The sequence below is a fragment of the Rana temporaria genome, chromosome 2 (assembly GCF_905171775.1).
Source record: "Rana temporaria chromosome 2, aRanTem1.1, whole genome shotgun sequence".
Lineage (NCBI taxonomy): Eukaryota > Metazoa > Chordata > Amphibia > Anura > Ranidae > Rana > Rana temporaria.
Genome location: NC_053490.1, coordinates 279488973 through 279510229, shown reverse-complemented (window position 1 = coordinate 279510229; position 21257 = coordinate 279488973). Strand labels below are relative to the sequence as shown.

At 42.0% G+C, this 21257-nt stretch overlaps 1 protein-coding gene across 1 annotated transcript in view; it reads left to right on the top strand.

Annotated features, from left to right (window-relative positions):
• CSMD2 (CUB and Sushi multiple domains 2) overlaps window positions 1-21257 on the top strand; it is a 1186454-nt gene that overhangs the window by 1030714 nt on the left and 134483 nt on the right. The window contains exons 30-31 of the mRNA XM_040337101.1: window positions 7533-7727; window positions 17218-17334. Coding sequence (XP_040193035.1) covers window positions 7533-7727; window positions 17218-17334 — 312 coding nt within the window. The remainder of the gene's footprint in view (window positions 1-7532; window positions 7728-17217; window positions 17335-21257) is intronic.

Sequence of the window (21257 nt, the reverse complement as noted above, 5' to 3'; positions counted from 1 at the left end):
TACAAGCTGAATGTAAAAATCTAACAGATCCCTTGATCCACGCTAACAGTGGATAGACAGTTCCCCTGTGCCAGCATATTGTATTCTTTCAAAAAAGGACATTGGGTGGAAGGGAGACGACAAAGCCACCCACTTAGCATATATGGTTCAGTTGATCAGGAAGTGGAGGAAATTTGCACAGTGTATAGTCATCTTAAGCCTTGGGCAGGGCGGGGGGTTAAAGGTAGATGCATAGTAAAAAGTAAATGTGATACTAAATATACGATTTAAAAAGAAAATAACAAACACGTTATACCTACGTGCAATTGTTCTGCACAGAGCAGCCTTGATCCTCCTCTTCTGGGGTCTCCTGCTGGCGCTCCTAGCTCCTATCCCCTGCTGAGTGCAAGCCGCTTACTAAGGGGGGACTCATGCATGCTTGCTCCCAAAACAAGCTCTGTGTGCCCATAAGTCCATGTGTTTCCCCCTCGCTCCCAGAGTGCTGGGAGAGCAGCTCTCTCATGCACATCTATGGATCAAGATTGGGCTCAGGTAAGTTTTGTGGGGGGGGGCTAGGAGGAAGCGGCATACTATTTACCTTAATGCAAAGTGTGTTGAAACCCACAAGTAGCGCCTTTTCAATGGTATGCAAATACGCCGGATCCTTCATCCAGTGCACAGTGTGGAAAGCTGTTAGAGCTGTGGGAAAAAAACAGGGGCAGTGGAGTCCTAAGTTGGTGATGTCCATTTCTGTACTGATGTCAGTCCACAGAGAAAGCTCTATCCTCTACTCGAGAAGGAAGGACTGAGCAGCAGGGTTAACGATCATATGACCGCAGATAAACATGGGAAGAAAAATTATATTATATTAGCAATTGTCATTAAATATATAAGACTGTAAAGCTGGGATTGATGGATGATTTGGGCTCTTCATCATATGATGCCTTTCCAATTACTTTTTATAACATCATAAGTTGCTGATTTCTCAAACAACTTTTTCTGTTGCCCACACACTGCTCAGTCTGCCCTATAGTCTCCACATACAATTATATACTTTCTAAGCCTTATAAATATATATAAATGTTCCTCTTCGTAGCTAGATTCTCCCCCATAACATGATAAATAATTACTTTTCCCAATATAGTAAAGCGGTGGCAATAATCTTTAATCCTTTATTTGTTTTTTATACGTCAGTAGTAATTCATATTCAGGGCACATATACATAAGTGCGAAATGTTCATTTACTGGTGTTTAGTATGCTCATCATGCATCTTAGAAACTTTCTGATATAGACAGCTGTTTCTGAAGCATCACAATGTCATCAGTCCTTTCTTCAGAACCAGTATCTAATTTACTAAATATTGATAGCCTTTTTGACACATGCAGTTTTCAGATGCCATTCCCTTTTGAAGGGTATAGGTGGCACATTTCCTTTTTAGAATTTACAGCAGTAATAAAATGTTGTGAGACTGGTATAAGGAAATATTACAGCAAAGGGTACCCAGAAGCAGATAAAGGTGTGTTACAGGTTAAGCTGTGATTTTAATAAATGTACAGACAGAGCTGCTTTTATCCACAAAGGAATATCATTAATTACTCCTGAGATTAGGCTAGTTTATTGTTTCATAACATTAGAGAAGTTATAACTTCATTTGTAGAGAACAGAACAGAAAGGTTAATGTTATGTTCAATATTTCACCTAATAGCTTTTATCATCTTTAAATAGGTATGATGAATGTTTCATTTTGGTTATAAAATGTGACTTCTGTTCTCCAGCTCCAGATATTAGTTTAATTGAAAGGAGAGAAATTCGGCCCAGAAAAGGACGCATCTTAATGACTAATAATCCAAAGTCTGCATAGCATAAAATTTGCCTTTGAAACCTTAATATCCTCTCTTTATCAAAAAGCATGGCAATAGTACCTATATATAGGGCGAGTTAAGATGGATGATTAGGCACATATTTCCAAATGCTAATCAAGGTGTTATCTGCAATAAAGGAACCTTGTATGGCGTGGAGAATCAGGAGGTTGGGGGATCAACCAGATCAGTACCACAGAGGAAGCAAGTAGAAAAAAGTTATTTTGCAGGCTTTTAAGTTTACAAGTTGCAGTTGGTGCAAAAGTTTAGCAGTGATCACTGAGTTTTCTGTGCTATCGTCTATGGGCTAAAGATAGGTTCTCTTACTCTGTGGTCAGGTATCTAGTCCTCCTGATGTTACACTTCTCCCCTAACATGCAGGGACTCTGGGACTAACTCGCCTCTCTGTCTCTGTGCTACAAGGATTTACAAATCAATATTTGTGTAGCAGACTGGATCTAATGAGGACATGCAGACATAATGTTTTTAACCACTTGCCGACCAGATCACGCATATTTACGGGGGCAGGTTGGCTCGTTCCCGTGAATCACCATACCTGTACATTGACTCATTTAAGAGCCTTAGCAGGTGCACACTATCACGGGCACGAGAGCCATAATGGGTATCTGTGTATGTAAACACACAAATCCCCATTCTGACAGGGGAGGAAAGACAGATCTGCTGTTCCTAGTAATTAAGAACAGTCTCCTCCCCCAGTCAGTCCATCCCCCCACAGTACAACACTCATGAGGGAACACATTTAACCCCTTAACCACTTAAGCCCCGGACCAAAATGCTGCCTTAAGACCCAAGGGGTTTTTACAGTTCGGGACTGCGTCGCTTTAACAGACAATTGCGCGGTCGTGCGACGTGGCTCCCAAACAAAATTGGCGTCTTTTTTTCCCCACAAATAGAGCTTTCTTTTGGTGGTATTTGATCACCTCTGCGGTTTTTATTTTTTGCGCTATAAACAAAAATAGAGCGACAATTTTGAAAAAAATGCAATATTTTTTACTTTTTGCTGTAATAAATATCCCCCAAAAACATATATAACATTTTTTTTTTCCTCAGTTTAGGCCGATACGTATTCTTCTACCCATTTTTGGTAAAAAAAATCGCAATAATCGTTTATCGGTTGGTTTGCACAAAATTTATAGCGTTTACAAAATAGGGGATAGTTTTTTTGCATTTTTATTTATTATTTTTTTTTTACTACTAATGGCAGCGATCGGCGATTTTTTTTGTGACTGCGAAATTATGGCGGACACTTCGGACAATTTTGACACATTTTTGGGACAATTGTCATTTTCACAGCAAAAAATGCATTTAAATTGCATTGTTTATTGTGAAAATGACAGTTGCAGTTTGGGAGTTAAACACAGGGGGCGCTGTAGGAGTTAGGGATCACTGTGTATGTGTTTACTAGTGTAGGGGTGTGTGGCTGTAGGAATGACGTCATTGATCGAGTCTCCCTATAAAGGGGATGACACGATCGATGCGCCGACACAGTGAAGCACGGGGAAGCCGTGTTTACACACGGCTCTCCCCGTTCTTCAGCTCCGGGGAGCGATCGCGACGGAGCGGCTAAAAACAAATAGCCACGCCCTCGTCCCGGATCGCTCCCCGAGCGGACCCGACCTCCGCATGTACCGGGGGGGGGGTCCCGATCGGACCCCCCACCCACGTCTAGCAGAGGACGTACAGGTACGTGATTGTGCCTGTCCGTGCCATTCTGCCGACGTAAATGTACCTGAGGAGGTCGGGAAGTGGTTAATCAACCCTTCTCTGCCAGTGACATTTATACAGTAATCAATAGCTATCTTTAGCTCTGATCACTGTATAAATGTCAGTGGTCCCAAAAAAATGTCAAAAGTGTCCGATCTTTCCGCCACAATGATGCAGTTCTGCTAAAAAGTGCAAAAGCTAGTGCAGCTCTGCATAGAAACCAATCAGCTTCCACGTTTTATTTTTGTCAAAGCTTAACTGAACAAGCTGAAGTTAGAAGTTGATTGGCTACCATGCAGAGCTGTGCCAGATTTTGCCCTCTCCAGTTCTAGTAAATCAAGACCCTAGTCTTTTGAATAGTTGTGTGGTAGACACAAGTATTAATTGTAAGAAATATTTCTCATTAGTGGAGCCGGGTGTGCACTATATGCTGATAGTCAGCCATATAGTCTCACATGCACAGACTACTTTCCAAGGTGTTGTCTCCCTTTAACCACTTGCCGACGGCCGCACATACATATACGTCGACACAATGAACTTAAATCAGGAAGTTCATGGGAGAAGCAAAGAGTTCAATGTTCAGCAGAGGTCAAGGCACAAGGCAGGGTTTTCCAATGGATCAGACAGGGTGTTGGTCAGCATCTTATGTAGCCCAGCAAGAAGAGACATTGCTAGACAAAGCAGAGGCCCCAGGTTCTAGTCAAAGCCCTGACAGTAGCACCCCCTCCCCATCTCAGCACCTAGCACATCTAGCGCACCTCGGCACTACGTCTGTACATAATGCAGTCCTGGAATTTAATGTCCCTTTAAGATCCTCCCAATGTTAGTGAAATTTAACCACATCCACTATTTGATGTGATTTGAAAGAAGGTGTGTGTGTGTGTGTGTGTTGGGGGGGGGGAGGTTAAGTTCCTGCACCCATTTTCTGAGAAAAAAAAACCTGACCACTTGTGATGCTGATGTGGAGCAGAAAAGGAAACCCATTTGGCAGAGCCATAGAACAAATAATGATGATAGAAACCTCACAGATTGACGTGATATCTCAGGGTGTTTGGCAGTGTATCAGCTGAGCTCATTGGATCTCATCTACCTGAGATCCAATCTCTCTAGTAAGAAATGTATGTATCCTGGGGGCATAGATTTTTTTCACAACAGTGGCTCCTTTTGGGATTTGCACAGGAGGAGTATGATTATTTACAATTGGTTTAAATATCACTTTTAGAGACTTTATTTCACTTTGGTGGATTTTTCCTCATCTATGTATATGTGGATTGCTTGACTATTACAGTTAAACAAATAGCGCATTAGTGTTACCTAACCTTACAATGCAGGTCGGTAATGGAACATGGGCACCATACAGGTCCTTGGACTGGGATTGACATTTTCTTTAGAATTCCTGCGTTTGAGTTTTATGTACCATTGTAATGTAATACCATCTTTCAGTAATGCACAGAAAAGACCCAAGGCTATTGTTGTTCAAAGCATCATTGAATATTACCAATTTAGGAATCATCTTGTTATAGGAATGTATGAGTCTATGTTGAAAGGATGTCATTTTAACCCTGATGCAAGCTGAGAGGACATACTTTTCATTCACACAATAGTGAGTTCTTAGTGAAACTCCTTCAAGGGATGTATTATGTCATATTAAGGATTCATTTTAAGATATTAAAAAATACCTACTTTCAAAGCTAGTAATAGGAAAAATAGGCCTGATATAAGCGGAGGTTTAGGATTTCGCTCCGTAGGGGGTATTCTATTGTGTGCGCGCTGTTGAAAGCTCTGTCACACTTCAGTGAAACACTTTTATGTCTGAGCGGATTCCATGCTTTATGGCTGTCTCCACATGAGCTGCACATGAACTGCTTTGTAAGTACAGAGCTCCAGAGTAAGGTTTTTTTTTCTTGGTATACAATCGTTATTATAAGATGCTAATGATGCTTAATGATTTCAGCAGTTTAGTGATAACAATCTACAGCAAGTGAGGAGCCATGAATTTTGAATCTCTCTGCATTGCAGTCTCTCTTATCGTTTTCCTAATGTGACCCAGAAAGTCACATTCTGGGGTCAGAACAGTGACTTCTGTCAGTTTAAAATGCATACCATTACAAAATCCCAAATGATAACTCCTGGAGACGTGTTGAATGTTTAACTAGCGAGCAGATTAGCAAGCGAGGTGGCAGGGAGGAAGATAATTGTATTCTATTATATTCTTTGGGCATACTCCTATATTTTCCGTTTTATAACAGAATATGATCTGCATATCTCACCTTTATTTCCCACAACCTTTCTGTACAGTGGGAGAATTCTACATCTACCTGAAACTGTGAGGCGTCTCCAAGTAACGGTGCTCTTTAACCTTCACTTTCCACTCACCTTGTAGAAATTCAATTGTATTCAGGGGAAAGTAATGCACATGACAATAGCTTCTCATATGATCTTAGGATTGCAAATACATACAAGTACATACTTTTGGTGCTGGCACACAGATACCCCACCAACTATCACATTTAATCTCCAAATACAGGAAGGATTTTTTGCAGAAAGAGCTGTGAAAAAGTACGCTCCCTGGTTCTGGCCAGCTCAGTAGATTGTTTGAAAAAAGGCCTGGATTCTTTCTTAAATGTACATAATGTAACTGGATACTAATATGTATAGGTAAAGTTGATCTAGGAGATGTCCAACTGCCTCTTGGGGGATCAGGAAGATTTTTTTCCCCCGCTAGAGCAAATTGGATCATGCTTTGTTTTTCTTTCTTTCTTTGCCTTCTTCCGGATCAACTGTTTGTATAGGATAGTGTATATGAAGGTTTTCGGTTTGTGTCTAGGTTTTTTTTTTTCTGTTGGTTGAACTTGATGGACTTGCATCTTTTTTCAACCAAAATAACCCCTTTACATCGGTACCTCCCGGATTTTAGATGCTGGGAGGTGGGGTTTATGATCATGTGACCACCTAAATTCTCTGTTACGGTGGTCATATGATCAGAAAGGTCCCGATCACTTCTTTCCGTTAGCCACCATTAACTATGCCGGGAGTGCAGTCTCGGCACATCAATGTATGCTAATTAGTACACAAATATGCAGCCTCTCGGCACCAAGGCCAGCCTGCCGAGAGGCCGCATATTTGCATGCTGTCAGCTCCTAAGGATTAACTTCCCTTTCATTTTGTAACATCAGCATTGTACTAACTATACAGACAATAGTTATTGACAATCCAATAAAACCCTTCTTGAAAAATCTGCCTTTATGTTGTGAGTTCTGCCTGTCTGCCATCTCTTTCCACAACTTCCTGTATTCCCTGCATGCTTTGCAACATGTCCTCTGCTGTTTACTTTTGATTACTAATGACTATATATCCCATGGTACCTTGCTGCCTGTAAGCAGTGATTCCTTACCGACTCCGCCTACTGAAACTCCTCCTCTCGCTCCTCTGTAGTTCAGAAGGCAGGCTCTGTGAAATGTGTGACACAGCAGTGCCTACTTGCAGGGTATAGTGAATACATGTCACACACACACACTGATGTACCGGGAGACTTTAATGAGGACACTGATATAAGGTGGACTCTAATGGGGACCTTGATATAAGAGGGAACTCTGGTAACAAAGGTGCAGACTGAATTTATTTTTGTTCCACCTTTATAAATGGCTCAAGTAAAGTTCACTTGGAATGTCTTTGCTTTGCCTTACTATGTTCTACCAAATCATATCACGCTCCAATTAAAATGTATTCATTCATATAGCTCCAATTAAAATGTATTCATTCATATAGATTTTCACTACCGTAATTTATAAATGTTTAGTAAAATATGCAATGTAGCCCACATACTGAAATGTTTGGAGACCCCTGATCTAAAATGTCAGGCCGATGCTTATACATAAGGACAAAAATAATATAAAACATCACCACATATCATAATCTGTAGACACTAGGGAATTTTTGAGTGAACATTTTTCTATTTTGCCTTCCAGAAAACCCCAGGGAATCCTGCTTTGACCCAGGTGCAATAAAAAATGGGTCCCGTGTTGGGAGTGACCTAAAGCTTGGCTCCACTGTGACATATTACTGTGACAGCGGCTATGATGTTAATGGAGCTTCCACACTAACCTGTGTAATGGGAGGAGATGGAAAGCCAGCCTGGAACTACCCTCGCCCATCATGTAGAGGTAAATTCGTATCTTTATTAATAGCGGCTAGTGGCAATATAGCATTGACCACAGGGAATATGTCTGAAACTCTGAATGTAGTCTAATGTTTCAAAATTAAAATGTTAAATTTTGAACAGGCTTATAATTTGTTTTAGCTAAAAAAAAAATGCTTGTCTAAACAAAAACTTGTTTTATACCATCCAAAGTCAGAGCTGTTCAGATATCTTATTTTCAAATAAAAACAGTTTTGTCTCAATTTTTGGAGCTGGCAGACTGCTGATATGCAAATTTGTTCAGCTGTTAAAGCAGACACCCACAATACTGTGCTTGTTGTGCTTTATGATAATTGGGTATCATTGGATGGCATGCTGTGTCTGTGTATACCCCACCATTGCATGATTGACACACAGAACAGTCAAGGTTCATATAAGAAAGAGGGGGTGTAGTGGCGCTTGCAGTAAATAAATAAATAAAATAGACAAGAAACGCACAGCAACGTGTGATAATGTCCAAAAATGTGTTCCACTCCAAATTCCTCTTTATAATCCTCTCGCATCAATGACTTATGATGTGAAGGAGGGGATGTGTGAAGATAATGAGATCCAAACAATATTTATGACTCAATGTCTAGAGTTCATACACAATCATATATGATGAAGCAAAATGTGGATAATTGCATCTGTAAGAGTGAATCCATGTAACCACAAATAAACGTAGTAAAAGGGTGAACCCAAATGACAGTACGTGCACTATAATACTATAATAATAGGCAAAAAAAAAAAACGCACAGCAACGTGTGATAATGTCCAAAAAAATGTGTTCCACTCCAAATTCCTCTATAAACTCCTCTCACATCAATGACTATGATGTGAAGGAGGGATTGTGTGAAGATAATGAGATCCAAACAATATTTATGACTCAAAGTCTTGAGTTCATACACAATCATATATGAGGTTCATATGCCACACCATTGTGTTCTTCCTCACATGTAAGATTGTTGATGCTGTATGAACCCTATAAGAAAAAACTTTTCGTGTGTTCATGACTTTCCTTTTAAGTTATGTTATTTGATCAGTTACAAGTAACACGTGTTTAGTAGAGTTCTTCTGCAAAACTTGTTTGCGTTCCATTTTTTTTTCTAGCAAACTGTATCGCAGATTATTTCCTGCTTCTGTTTTGTAAATAAGGAGACTGGCTGCGGCTAAGGATGGAGATATATATATATATATATCTATATATATATATATATATATATATATATATAGATATATATAGATAGATATAGATATATAGATATATATATATATATACACAGTATCTCATAAAAGTGAGTACACCCCTTACATTTTAGTAAATATTTTATTATACCTTTTCATGTGACAACACTGAAGAAATTACACTTTGCTACAAGGTAGTGAGTGTACAGCTTGTACAGATACTCAATAGGATTTAGGTATGGAGACATGCTTGGCCAGTCCATCACCTTTACCCTCAGCTTCTTTAGCAAGGCAGTGGTCATCTTGGAGGTGTGTTTGGGGACATTTCCATTTTGGAATACTGCCCTGCGGCCCAGTCTTCTAAGAGAGGGTTCATGTTCTTTTTTCAGTAAGTTGCAGTACATGTTGGCATTCATGGTTCCCTCAATGAACTGTAGCTCCCCAGTGGCGGCAGCACTCATGCAGCCCCAGACACTCCTACCACCATGCTTGACTGTAGGCAAGACCCACTTTTCTTTGTACTCCTCACCTGGTTGCCACCACTTATGCTTGACACCATCTGAACCAAATACGTTTATTTTGGTCTCATCAGACCACAGGACATTGTTCCAGTAATCCATGTCCTTATTCTGCTTGTCTTCAGCAAACTGTTTGCAGGCTTTCTTGTGCATCATCTTTAGAAGAGGCTTTCTTCTGGGGCGACAGGCAGGCTGATTTAATACAGTGTGCAGCGTATGGTCTGAGCACTGACAGGCTGACCCCCCCATCCCTTCAACCTCTGCAGTAATGCTGGCAGCACTCATATGTCTATTTCCCAAAGACAACCACTGGATCTGACACTGAGCACGTGCACTCAACTTCTTTGGTCGACAATGGTGAAGCCTGTTCTGAGTGGAACCTGTCCTGTTAAACCGCTGTATGGTCTTGGCCACCATACTGCAGCTCAGTTTCAGGGTCTTGGCAATCTTCTTACAGCCTAGCAGCCTAGGCCATCTTTATGTAGAGCAACAATTCTTGATTTCAGATCCTCAGAGAGTTCTTTGCCATGAGGTGCCATGTTGAACATCCAGTGACCAGTATGAGAGAGTAAGAGCGATAACACCAACTTTAATGTTTCATGTTTCATATTCCCACCGCACACGTTTCTGGTATAAGCTCTCAGAAATAGGGTGCTGTAGCAACAACCAGCTGGATACTGGTTCAAGTCACAAGGTAGATATTTGCCAGCACACCAAGGATCAGCACAAAGTGGCATCCGAACGGGTAGTTTATTGCATGATCACAACACAAGAAAAGCGCAACGCTTCGGAGTCACGCAGGACCCCTTCGGCATCACATGTCTGACGAAGGGGTCCTGCGTGACTCCGAAGTGTTGCACTTTTCTTGTGATCATGCAGTTAACTACCCAGCACTTTGTGCTGATCCTTGGTGTGCTGGCAAATATCGACCTTGTAACACCAAATTTAACACACCTGCTCCTTGTAACACTAGCGAGTCACATGACACTGGGGGGGGGAAATGGCTAATTGGGTCCTATTTGGACATTTTCACTTAGGAGGGTACTCACTTTTGTTGCCAGCGGTTTGGACATTAATTGTTGTGTTGAGCCATTTTGAGGGGACAGCAAATTAACACTGTTATATAAGTTGTACAGTGGGGCAAAAAAGTATTTAGTCAGCCACTAATTGTGCAAGTTCTCCCACTTAAAAAGATGAGAGAGGCCTGTAATTGTCATCATAGGTATACCTCAACTATGAGAGACAAAATGTGGAAACAAATCCAGACAAGCACATTGTCTGATTTGGAAAGAATTTTTTTGAAAATGATGGTGGAAAATAAGTATTTGGTCAATATCAAAAGTTCATCTGAATACTTTGTTATATATCCTTTGTTGGCAATAACAGAGGTCAAACATTTTCTGTAAGTCTTCACAAGATTGTCACACACTGTTGCTGGTATGTTGGCCCATTCCTCCATGCAGATCTCCTCTAGAGCAGTGATGTTTTGGGGCTGTCGCTGGGCAACATGGACTTATAACTCCCTCCAAAGGTTTTCTATGGGGTTGAGATCTGGAGAGGCCACTCCAGGACCTTGAAATGCTTCTTATGAAGCCATTCCTTTGTTGCCCGGGCGGTGTGTTTGGAATCATTGTCATGCTGAAAGACCCAGCCACGTTTCATCTTCAATGCCCTTGCTGATGGGAGGAGGTTTGCACTCAAAATCTCACGATACATGGCCCTATTCATTCTTTCATGTACACAGATCAGTCGGCCTGTTCCCTTTGCAGAGAAACAGCCCCAAAGCATGATGTTGCCACCTCCAAGCTTCACAGTAGGTATGGTGTTCTTTGGTTGCAACTCAGCATTCTCTCTCCTCCAAACACAACGAGTTGTGTTTCTACCAAACAGTTCTACTTTGGTTTCATCTGACCATATGACACTCTCCCAATCCTATTCTGGATCATTCAAATGCTCTCTAGCGAACCTCAGATGGGCCTGGACATGTACTGGCTTAAGCAGGGGAACACGTCTGGCACTGCAGGATCTGAGTCCCTGGCGGTGTAGTGTGTTACTGATGGTAGCCTTTGTTACGTTGGTCCCAGCTCTCTGCAGGTCATTCACCAGGTCCCCCAGTGTGGTTTTTGCTCACAGTTCTTGTGATCATTTTGACCCCATGGGGTGAGATTTTGAGTGGAGCCTCAGATCAAGGGAGATTTTCAGTGGTTTTGTATGTCTTCCATTTTCTAATTATTGCTCCCACAGTTGATTTCTTCACACCAAGCTGCTTGCCTTTTGCATATTCAGTCTTCCCAGCCTGGTGCAGGTCTACAATTTTGTTTCTGGTGTCCTTCGACGGCTCTTTGGTATTCACCATAGTGGAGTTTGGAGTGTGACTGTTTGAGGTTGTGGACAGGTGTCTTTTATACTGATAACAAGATCAAACAGGTGCCATTAATACAGGTAATGAGTGGAGGACAGAGGAGCCCCTAAAGGAGAAGATACAGGTCTGTAAGAGACAGAAATCTTGCTTGTTTGTAGGAGACCAAATACTTGTTTTCCACCATAATTTGCAAATAAATTCTTTCCAAATCAGAAAAAGTGATTGTCTGGATTTGTTTGCACATTTTGTCTCTCATAGTTACAGGCCTCTCATCTTTTTAAGTGGGAGAACTTGCACAATTGGTGTCTGATTAAATAAGTTTTTGCCCCACTGTACAATCACTACTTTACATTGTAGCAAAGTGTAATTTCTTCAGTGTCGCCACATGAAAAGATATAATAAAATATTTACAAAAATCTGAGGGGTGTACTCTCGTTTTTGAGATACTGTATATACACTATATTACCAAAAGAGCCGAGACAACGGGCAGAAGGGAAGAGCGTGTCTCTGGCGTGGGAATTACAGGACTTAGGTGAGTAAAAAAAAAGGGGGGGGGGGGGGCTGGTCAGTGACAGGAGTTTTTTCACCTTAATGCATCCTATGAAAAAACATGATGGTTTACAACCCCTTTAAGGTATCAGCATACCAAAATATGTTGCACAATTTCATGCTCCCCACTTTGTGAGAACAGTTTGGGGATGGCCCCTTCCTGTCCCAACATGACTGCGCACCAGTGCACAAAGCAAGGTCCATAAAGACATGAATGAGAGAGTATGCAGTAGAGGAACTTGACTGGCCTACACAGAGTCCTGACCTCAACCCAATAGAACACCTTTGGGATGAATTAGTGCAGAGACTGCGAGCCAGGTGTATAATATATATGTTATGTCAATAGCAAGCATTCTAAGTAATATTTAAGTGTAACATTAAAGGTTTCTATAATCTCTGGGATCCCCCCAAACAATGCCTCCATATGTTCTCTTATGGCTGCCATCGCCATTTTTGTTAAGGCATCTTCCTGGGTAAGCATATACTTTATTGACTAAGATGCTGACCCATGTACAGAGGTGGCTCTAGGCTTTGTGAGGCCTTGTGAGGCCACTCACACCCATACTGAGAAAAATAATTCAAGGACAAGAGCCTCTTCCCCACAAAACTTGGCCGGTGGTTGTGGGGGTCTGTGGGCAGGGGGCTCATCAGAATCTAGAAGCCCCCTTTAACAAGGCGGTCCCCAGATCCTGCTCTTTAATAACTAAGAGGTGGGGGCACCCGGTGATGTCACCTGGTGAACCTGCCCCTTGTGACGTCATTGACTAAGGGCATGCTTGGTCATTGACATCACAAGGGGTGGTGTCACTGATATTCACTGGTTGTTAGGGACACTGGCAGCCCTGCTCCTGAGTCAGGGCTCCTAACGCTGCCTGAGCACAGCAGTGTTCATGTCCCCTGTCCCTCAAAACTGGGGTAATGCATTGGGCCAGTAAGGCAGCCACGAGGCCCCTGTGCATGTGAGGCCTTAGGCGACCCCCTAATTTGCCTAATTAAAGAGCCGCCTCTGCCCATGTACATCCTGGTGCCTGTGTAATAGCCTGTGGGGGTTGAGTTTCTAAAATCTGCATATAAATCAATCGGCTTCTGTCTTTTGTTTTCAAAGATTAATCAAGCAAGCTGAAGTTAGAAGTGGGTTGGCTACTATGCACAGCTGTACCCAATTGTGCACCAGTTTTAGTAAATCAACCCCTTGCATGCGCTTGTATGTGCACACAGGTTGCTTCATTCACACAGGCTAGACTCCTGTTGCTGTCTCACACAACATGACTTTTCATAAGTTACTTAAACAGCATTGTGCAAAATCGTGTGCAGCTATGCATAGAAAGAAACCAATCAGCTTCCAGGTTTTCCTGTCAAAGCCTAATTGACCAAGCTGAAGTTATGCTGGATTCACATCTATGCATTTTTAGTGCTTTTTGCAGTTAAGCATTACAGTCCATTTATCATGGTTTCCTATGGAACACGTTCTGTAGTGCAAATCTGCAAAATGCAAAAAGCACTAAAAATGCATAGGTGTGAATCCAGCCTTAGAAGCCAATTGTCTACCATGCACAGCTGCACAAGAATATGATTGCACAGATTTAAATAAATCCCCCACATAATTACAATGTACAGAATGTACCGGTTCACACTACCGCGACTTGGGATCCGACTTGTGTCGCCCCAAGTCGCGTGACATGAGAAATGCAATTGAAGTGAATAAGAGCCGTCTTAACCGGTTAACGCCCGCCGCATGTATATGTACGTCCACAGAATGGCACGTACAGGCATATGGGCGTACATGTACGTCCCCGCCTTTCCCGATCGGGACCCCCCCACCGGTACATGCGGCGGTCGGAAACCCGCGGGGAGCGATCTGGGACGATCGTTTCTAGCCGCCCCCTCGCGATCGCTCCCCGGAGCTGAAGAACGGGGAGAGCCGTATGTAAACACGGCTTCCCCGTGCTTCACTGTGGCAGCTGCATCGATCGAGTCATCCCTTTTATAGGGAGACTTGATCGATGACGTCAGACCTACAGCCACACCCCCCTACAGTTGTAAACAAACACTAGGTGAACCCTAACTCCTTCAGCGCCCCCTGTGGTTAACTACCAAACTGCAACTGTCATTTTCACAATAAACAATGCAATTGAAAGGCATTTTTTGCTGTGAAAATGACAATGGTCCCAAAAATGTGTCAAAATTGTCCGAAGTGTCCGCCATAATGTCGCAGTCACGAAAAAAATCGCTGATCGCCGCCATTAGTAGTAAAAAAATAAAAAAAATAAAACTATCCCCTATTTTGTAAACGCTATAAATTTTGCGCAAACCAATCGATAAACGCTTATTGCGATTTTTTTTACCAAAAATAGGTAGAAGAATACATATCGACCTAAACTGAGGAAAAAAATATGTTTTTGGGGGATATTTATTATAGCAAAAAGTAAAAAATATTGCATTTTTTTCAAAATTGTCGCTCTATTTTTGTTTATAGCGCAAAAAATAAAAACCGCAGAGGTGATCAAATACCACCAAAAGAAAGCTCTATTTGTGGGAAAAAAAGGACCTCAATTTTGTTTGGGAGCCACATCAGCGACGCAGTGCCGAATCGCAAAACTTGGCCTGGGCCTTTAGCTGCATAAAGGTCCGGGGTTTAAGTGGTTAATGTACACTACTGAAGTCGCTCCGACTTTAGAAAAGGTTCCTGTACTACTTCAAGGCGACTTCTAGGCGACTTGTACCCATTGATTTCAATGGAAGTTGCCTCCAAAGTCAGATCTCTGTCTTAACTGAAGCAACTTTTCAGGAAAAGAAAATAGTTTACTCAGGCTAACCCCTCCCTCCCACAGAGCTGATTATTCTGTGATTGGCCTGTCCTGGAGGCAACTTTAAGCCGTGTTGTAAGTTGCTTCAAGTTGCGCTGAAGTTGCCTTGCAAAGTCGTGCTACCCCTGTGTGAACCGGCACTAAATAAAGGGAGGCTGAAGAAGTTCTTTCTCCTGAATGCACCCGTCATGTACTGTCTTCAAATGTTGTACAGAGATGTTAATTTTTCATCAACAGCCTCCAAACTGAGGGCCCCTTCCTTTCTCCAGGTCTCATAGCAGCTGAATGGACTGCTATAATTATACTCTGTGAGGAGTTCTGGAAGCAGCAATGAGTCAGTCAAATGAGCACAGAATGAGATTCATGGGGCATTACAATATTGTTGCCATGGTTGCAGGAATTGAATTTTGTGATATTCTTACAAAATAATAGTTTTTGCAGCAGTTGTATATGTCATATCCATTTTTTATTTTTTTTTAACGAAAGTGAATTTTACTTTGACAAATGTTTTATATAATATTTATGTATAAGACAGAGTAAATATCCCTATAGAATTGCTATTTACTTTTCGGCTTGGTTCAAACTTCTGCTGGTTGCAGGTGCATGTGTGGGAACTGCAGGGAAATCACATGGTAAAAAAGACCATGCAATTTTCCTACGACCGTGTTTATGAATATGTGCATGCACCTTTTTTTTTTTTTTGCAGAAAGGCAGGCTCGGCAGCCCATTCATTTAACCATTTCAGCCCCGTCCATTTTGCTGGTCAATGACCGGGCCACTTTTTGCGATTCAGCACTGCGTCGCTTTAACTGACAATTGCGTGGTCGTGAGATGTGGTTCCCAAACAAAGTTGCCGTCTTTTTTTTCCCATAAATAGAGCTTTCTTTTGGTGGTATTTTATCACCTTTGCGGTTTTTATTTTTTGCGCTATAAACAAAAATAGAGCGACAATTTAAAAAAAAAATTATATTTTTTACTTTTTGCTGTAATAAATATCCCCCAAAAATATATAAAAAATCAATTTTTTTACTCAGTTCAGGCCGATACGTATTCTTCTACATATTTTTTGTAAAACATAAAAATAAACGCTTATTGATTGGTTTGCGCAAAAGTTATAGCGTCTACAAAATAGGGGATAGTTTTATGGCATTTTTATAAAAAAATATGTTTTACTAGTAATGGCGGCGATCAGCAATTTTTATCGGTACTGCGACCTTATGGCGGACACTTCGGACACTTTTGACAAAGTTTTGGGACCATTGGCATTTTTATAGCGATCAGTGCTATAAAAATGGGGTTAACACTAGAGGGCGAGGAAGGGGTTAATTATGTTCCCCCATTGTGTTCTAACTGAAGGGGGGTGGGACTGACTAGGGGAAATGACAGATCGCTGTTCATACATTGTATGAACATGGGATCAGTCACTTCTCCCACTGACAGGACCGGGAGCTGTCTGTAACGAGCCATCGCTGTGCCCGGCGGTGATCGCGCCTGCTGGGCACGCACAGCCGCACCAGGGGAGAGGTCAGCCTGTGTGAGCAGGCATTATCCTGCATAAGCTCTCATTGGCTCTCATTGACTCTCTTCTTGAGTAAAGGAGTCAATGTGCTCTGGTAAGCAGATTACTTATCCAGTCACTTTGGGTGTTTATTCAAGTTTGGTGAAGGATCATTCCTCTATCAGTATATCACAGCAAGCACGGAATGGACGTTTGGTGTTTTATGGACTTTGATTTATTATCATAATATTTTGTTGTGCTTAAGATTGGGACTGAATATTATTTGCACTAATTGATATTTCACAATATTTTTTAATCATATGTTGTTTGATAATGTTTTGTGCACATTTGTTTATTTGATAAGGATTAGTGACTTCAGGAGTGCAGTCCTATGATTTTCATTGTTATTTTTATTAATATAATATTAATTATTAGCGCCCCCTATCTTTTACCCACCTCATCACGATGGCCTTTTACCATTCAGGCATGACCGAAAGTAAACTCAAACACGCTTTTTTCTTTAGTAATGGACCTTACCATATGTTTATTCTTCCTAGCTCCCTGCGGTGGACAGTACGTCAGCCAAGATGGAGTCATCCTTTCCCCGAATTACCCCAGCAATTATACATCTGGACAGGGCTGCTCCTACTTCATTGTCGTTCCTAAGGATTATGGTAAGAAACTAAAGCAGAAAATATCTTCAACTGGAAAAGGTTCAGATTGATATGGTTGAGTAAACCTAAACTCCACACAGACATCTAAATGCACCTTGAAAATGCTTATTTGGAATTAGGTTTACCTGTCAAAGAATTTGAATTTCTGTTTATCCATTCCTGATATTTACACAGTCCTGTTAGCTGGGGGAGTAAAAGGATAAGCGGAACTTCCCTTTCCAGGTGAAGTTCCACTTTTATGAGAGTATAAGGTGAAGAGCAGCAACTTGTCCTGCCAATAAAAGTACTTTATTGATAAAGGGTATAGTGTGCAAATTGCAGCAGCTTACGCGTTTCGGTAAAAAAAAACGTATTCCTAGCCAAACTGAAATCTGCTGTAACTTTCACACTTTACCCTTTATTAATAAAGTACTTTTAGCAGGAGGAGTTTCCAGCTTTGCACTTCATACTCTCATGCTGTTTTAAGTGCCAGGAAGACACTGTGAGCTTTGGAGCACTGTTGGTCTACCTTCAGATGGAATTAACCTAGGCGTACATATCGTTGTTCCACTTTTAGCATCAAAGCTAATTCATTTCCTTGCAACCAACCCAAGATTGGACAGTGAAGAAGCAGAAACATACTGATGAGGTCATATCTCTACTCTGTCCACCTGTCAGCATGTACCTTCTCAGCACATCTGAATGCCACCAAGTGATGGATTTCCTCTTATAGTCTGAGTGCTTCTGTGCCATATACTACAGAAGACTTAAAGTGATTGTAAAGTCAATGTGCATAATTACTAGAATTCCCTCTGTTATAGCCAGCTATATTGCACAGTGTATGTGCTTATTTTAGATTATGCAGCTCAATACCTTATTTCACAGTGCCACCGTGTGTTCACATGATCTCCCACTGCTCTCCTTCCCCGATCTGAGGACTACAGTGGGAGGGGCTGAGATTTCTTTCTGATGTCAGCCAGGATGAGAGGAGGAGAGCGGCACTATGAAATAAGATATTGAGCTGCATAATAAGAAAAAAAACACATAAACTGTGCAATATAGCTGGCTATAACAGAGGGAATTCTAGTAATTATGCATATTGACTTTTCATGGAATAGCAGCAGGATGGGAGGAGCAGATCGGTTCTCACAACACAGACTACAGAGCTGACAGGCAGGGATGAAGGGGTAGAGGGAGAGAGGGAGAGACTATGGAGGCACATAAACTGACCACAGTATCATGGACCAGCAGCCATGATTACTGTGGTCAGTTTATTTATGCCCCGTACACACGATCGGAATTTCCGATGGCCTAAAATCCGATGGAATTTTTAGTCGAAAATCCGTTTAAGCTGTCTTGCATACACGCTGTCAGACCAAATTCCGACCGTCCAAAACGCGGTGACGTAAAACACTACGACGAGCCGAGCATGTGTCCACTTGATTCTGAGAATGCGTTTTTTTTCTCCATCGGAGTTCCACACAGACGATCGGAATAAAACATGTTCTATTTCTAAATACCGATGGAAAAAACATTTTTCATCGGAAATTAAGATCGTGCGTACGTGGCATTAGGAGGACACAGGAACAGGCAGGATCATCCAGGTATTTTATAACATAGAATGGGATAAATAACTACACACAAGAACTAAGCTGTTATCCATGCTTTAAAGTGGAGGTTCACCCTAAAACAATTATATACCATTACATCCAGCATACTTCCGACATCTACAGTATGCTGGGTTTTTTTTGCCGTACATAACGTTTTATTGTTATTTTCCCCCCGGCTTCCGGGTTCTGGCTCCCACGGGAGTGGGCGTTCCTATTCAGAGGTTAGATGATTGACGTCTGGTGAAAAACTTCCCCTGGCGCATAAGGCGCGTCACCAGTTTTCCATAAGTAGCCGACCTGCGAGTCGGCTCTATACAGCGCTATACGGCGCCTGCGCCCGCCGTGTAGAGCTGACTGCGCAGGCGCCATATAGAGCCTACTCACAGTTCGGCTACTTACGGAAAACTCGTGACACGCCTTATGCGCCATGGGGAGTTTTTCACCAGACGTCAATCATCTAACCTCTGGATAGGAACGCCCACTCCCGCGGGAGCCAGAACTCCGGAAGCCGGGGGGAAAATAACAATAAAACGGTATGTACGGCAAAAAAAAAAAAACATACTGTAGATGTCGGAAGTATGCTGGATGTAATGGTATATAGATGTTTTTTAGGGTGAACCTCTGCTTTAAGGGAACAGGATCTTTTCTTCTTCTTTTTTTTGGGTCACAACCAGTGTTGTCAGTAACGGCGTTAAAATAAACGCAGTTACTTAACGCAGCCACTTTTGAGGGTAACGAGTAATCTAACTGATTACTCTCCCCCTCGTGGTAACACTGTTGCCATTACTTGGGCGGCATTACCGCATATACATCTACCGCCACTAGATCTGTGCACCGGCCGTCATGTTCAGTCTCGACATGGCCAGCCGGCGTGCTGTGATTGGGTCACGGCAGGTCATGTGGCCACAGGCCTGAGCTGGCCTGTGATTGGGTCACAGGGGGTCATGTGGCCACAGGCCTGAGCTGGCCTGTCTGATCGCGGGTGTCGCATGCACGCGCCTGGAGTCTCCCGCCCACCTGTCACTCTCTGAGAGCGACCATGGCACTGCAGGCAGCAGCGGCGCAAATCCATAAGATAATTTTGGAATGGACTGACATTTGGAACATTGCACAATGAGCACTTGGTGAGCATTCACTGATTAGTATTAGTGCATATTAGCCTACCAAATTGTTTGTATTAGATAGTAACCTGTCACCTTGTGTTTGGCCAACTTAACAGCTTTTAATTTCTAAATGTAAATGCTTTCCACACTCTAAGTGTAGGTGTGTTTTTTGTTTTATAAAGTGGGTAAGCATGCATTTGCTACTACAGATTACTGCTAGGAAACCAGGAAAGACTTTATGAATATTAAATGGTGCATTATCCACAGAGATATATAATGGTGATTCGGTGAAAGACCAGTATGCTGCACCTGCACGCTAGTAAAGGCAGTCACTTTCGATTAACTAGAGCAGTTAATACTTCTGCGAATAAGCGCTTGAAGGCCTTTCCATGAGTGGCCACATATTAAAAGATTCCTTGGGAAGAACAACAGTAGTTAGCGATCTGCACATCCCAAAATTTTATTTTCCCTTGACCCATCCTAATCTTTTTTTTTTTTTAAGTTGAATTCCAGGATATACCTAACTAATCTCAGAATGTCCTTTCCCCTCTCCTAACACCAATTCTGACTACCTTGTATAAGAACGCTCTGTATACACAACTATTTTCACATGGCTCTAGTGAAGTCATGTGATCTCCCCTTTGTCAGCTAGCACCATCTGAATGTGAGAGGAGATAAAGTGCCTGACAATGGCTGGCAATGCCTGGGACTGGTGACATCGCCCATAGGTTTACTATTGCTCATCTGTTACTGGCACTCCATTGCAGCCCCTGGCTGACACGGGGGAGCTGGATCACATGACTGGACTGGAGCGACCTGAAAAAGACTGTCACTCGGCGAGACATGTGTGGAAGTGTCTGGGACTGGAGGGGGGGGGAGAGCGGCCTAGTCTAGGGCTGGGGCTAGGCATGTGGAGGTGGAGTGTGGAATCAATCATCCACTCAGTAGTGTGGATACATTCCTCAGTCCTGGCTCAGACGGTAGTGGGTGCCGGCTTATTAAGTAATCAATGGATCCATCCACTCAGTAGTGTGGTGGATACATCCTGGCTCAGACGGTAGTGGCTTATTAAGTAATCAATGATATATAACTTATTAATACCATAATAATACCATACCATAATTGCATTGTAGAATATTAAAAAAAAAGTCACAGTTACTTTGCTGAGTAACTAATTACTTTTTCAATGTAGTAACTGAGGGCCAAATTCTCAAAAAAGCTGCCTAACTTA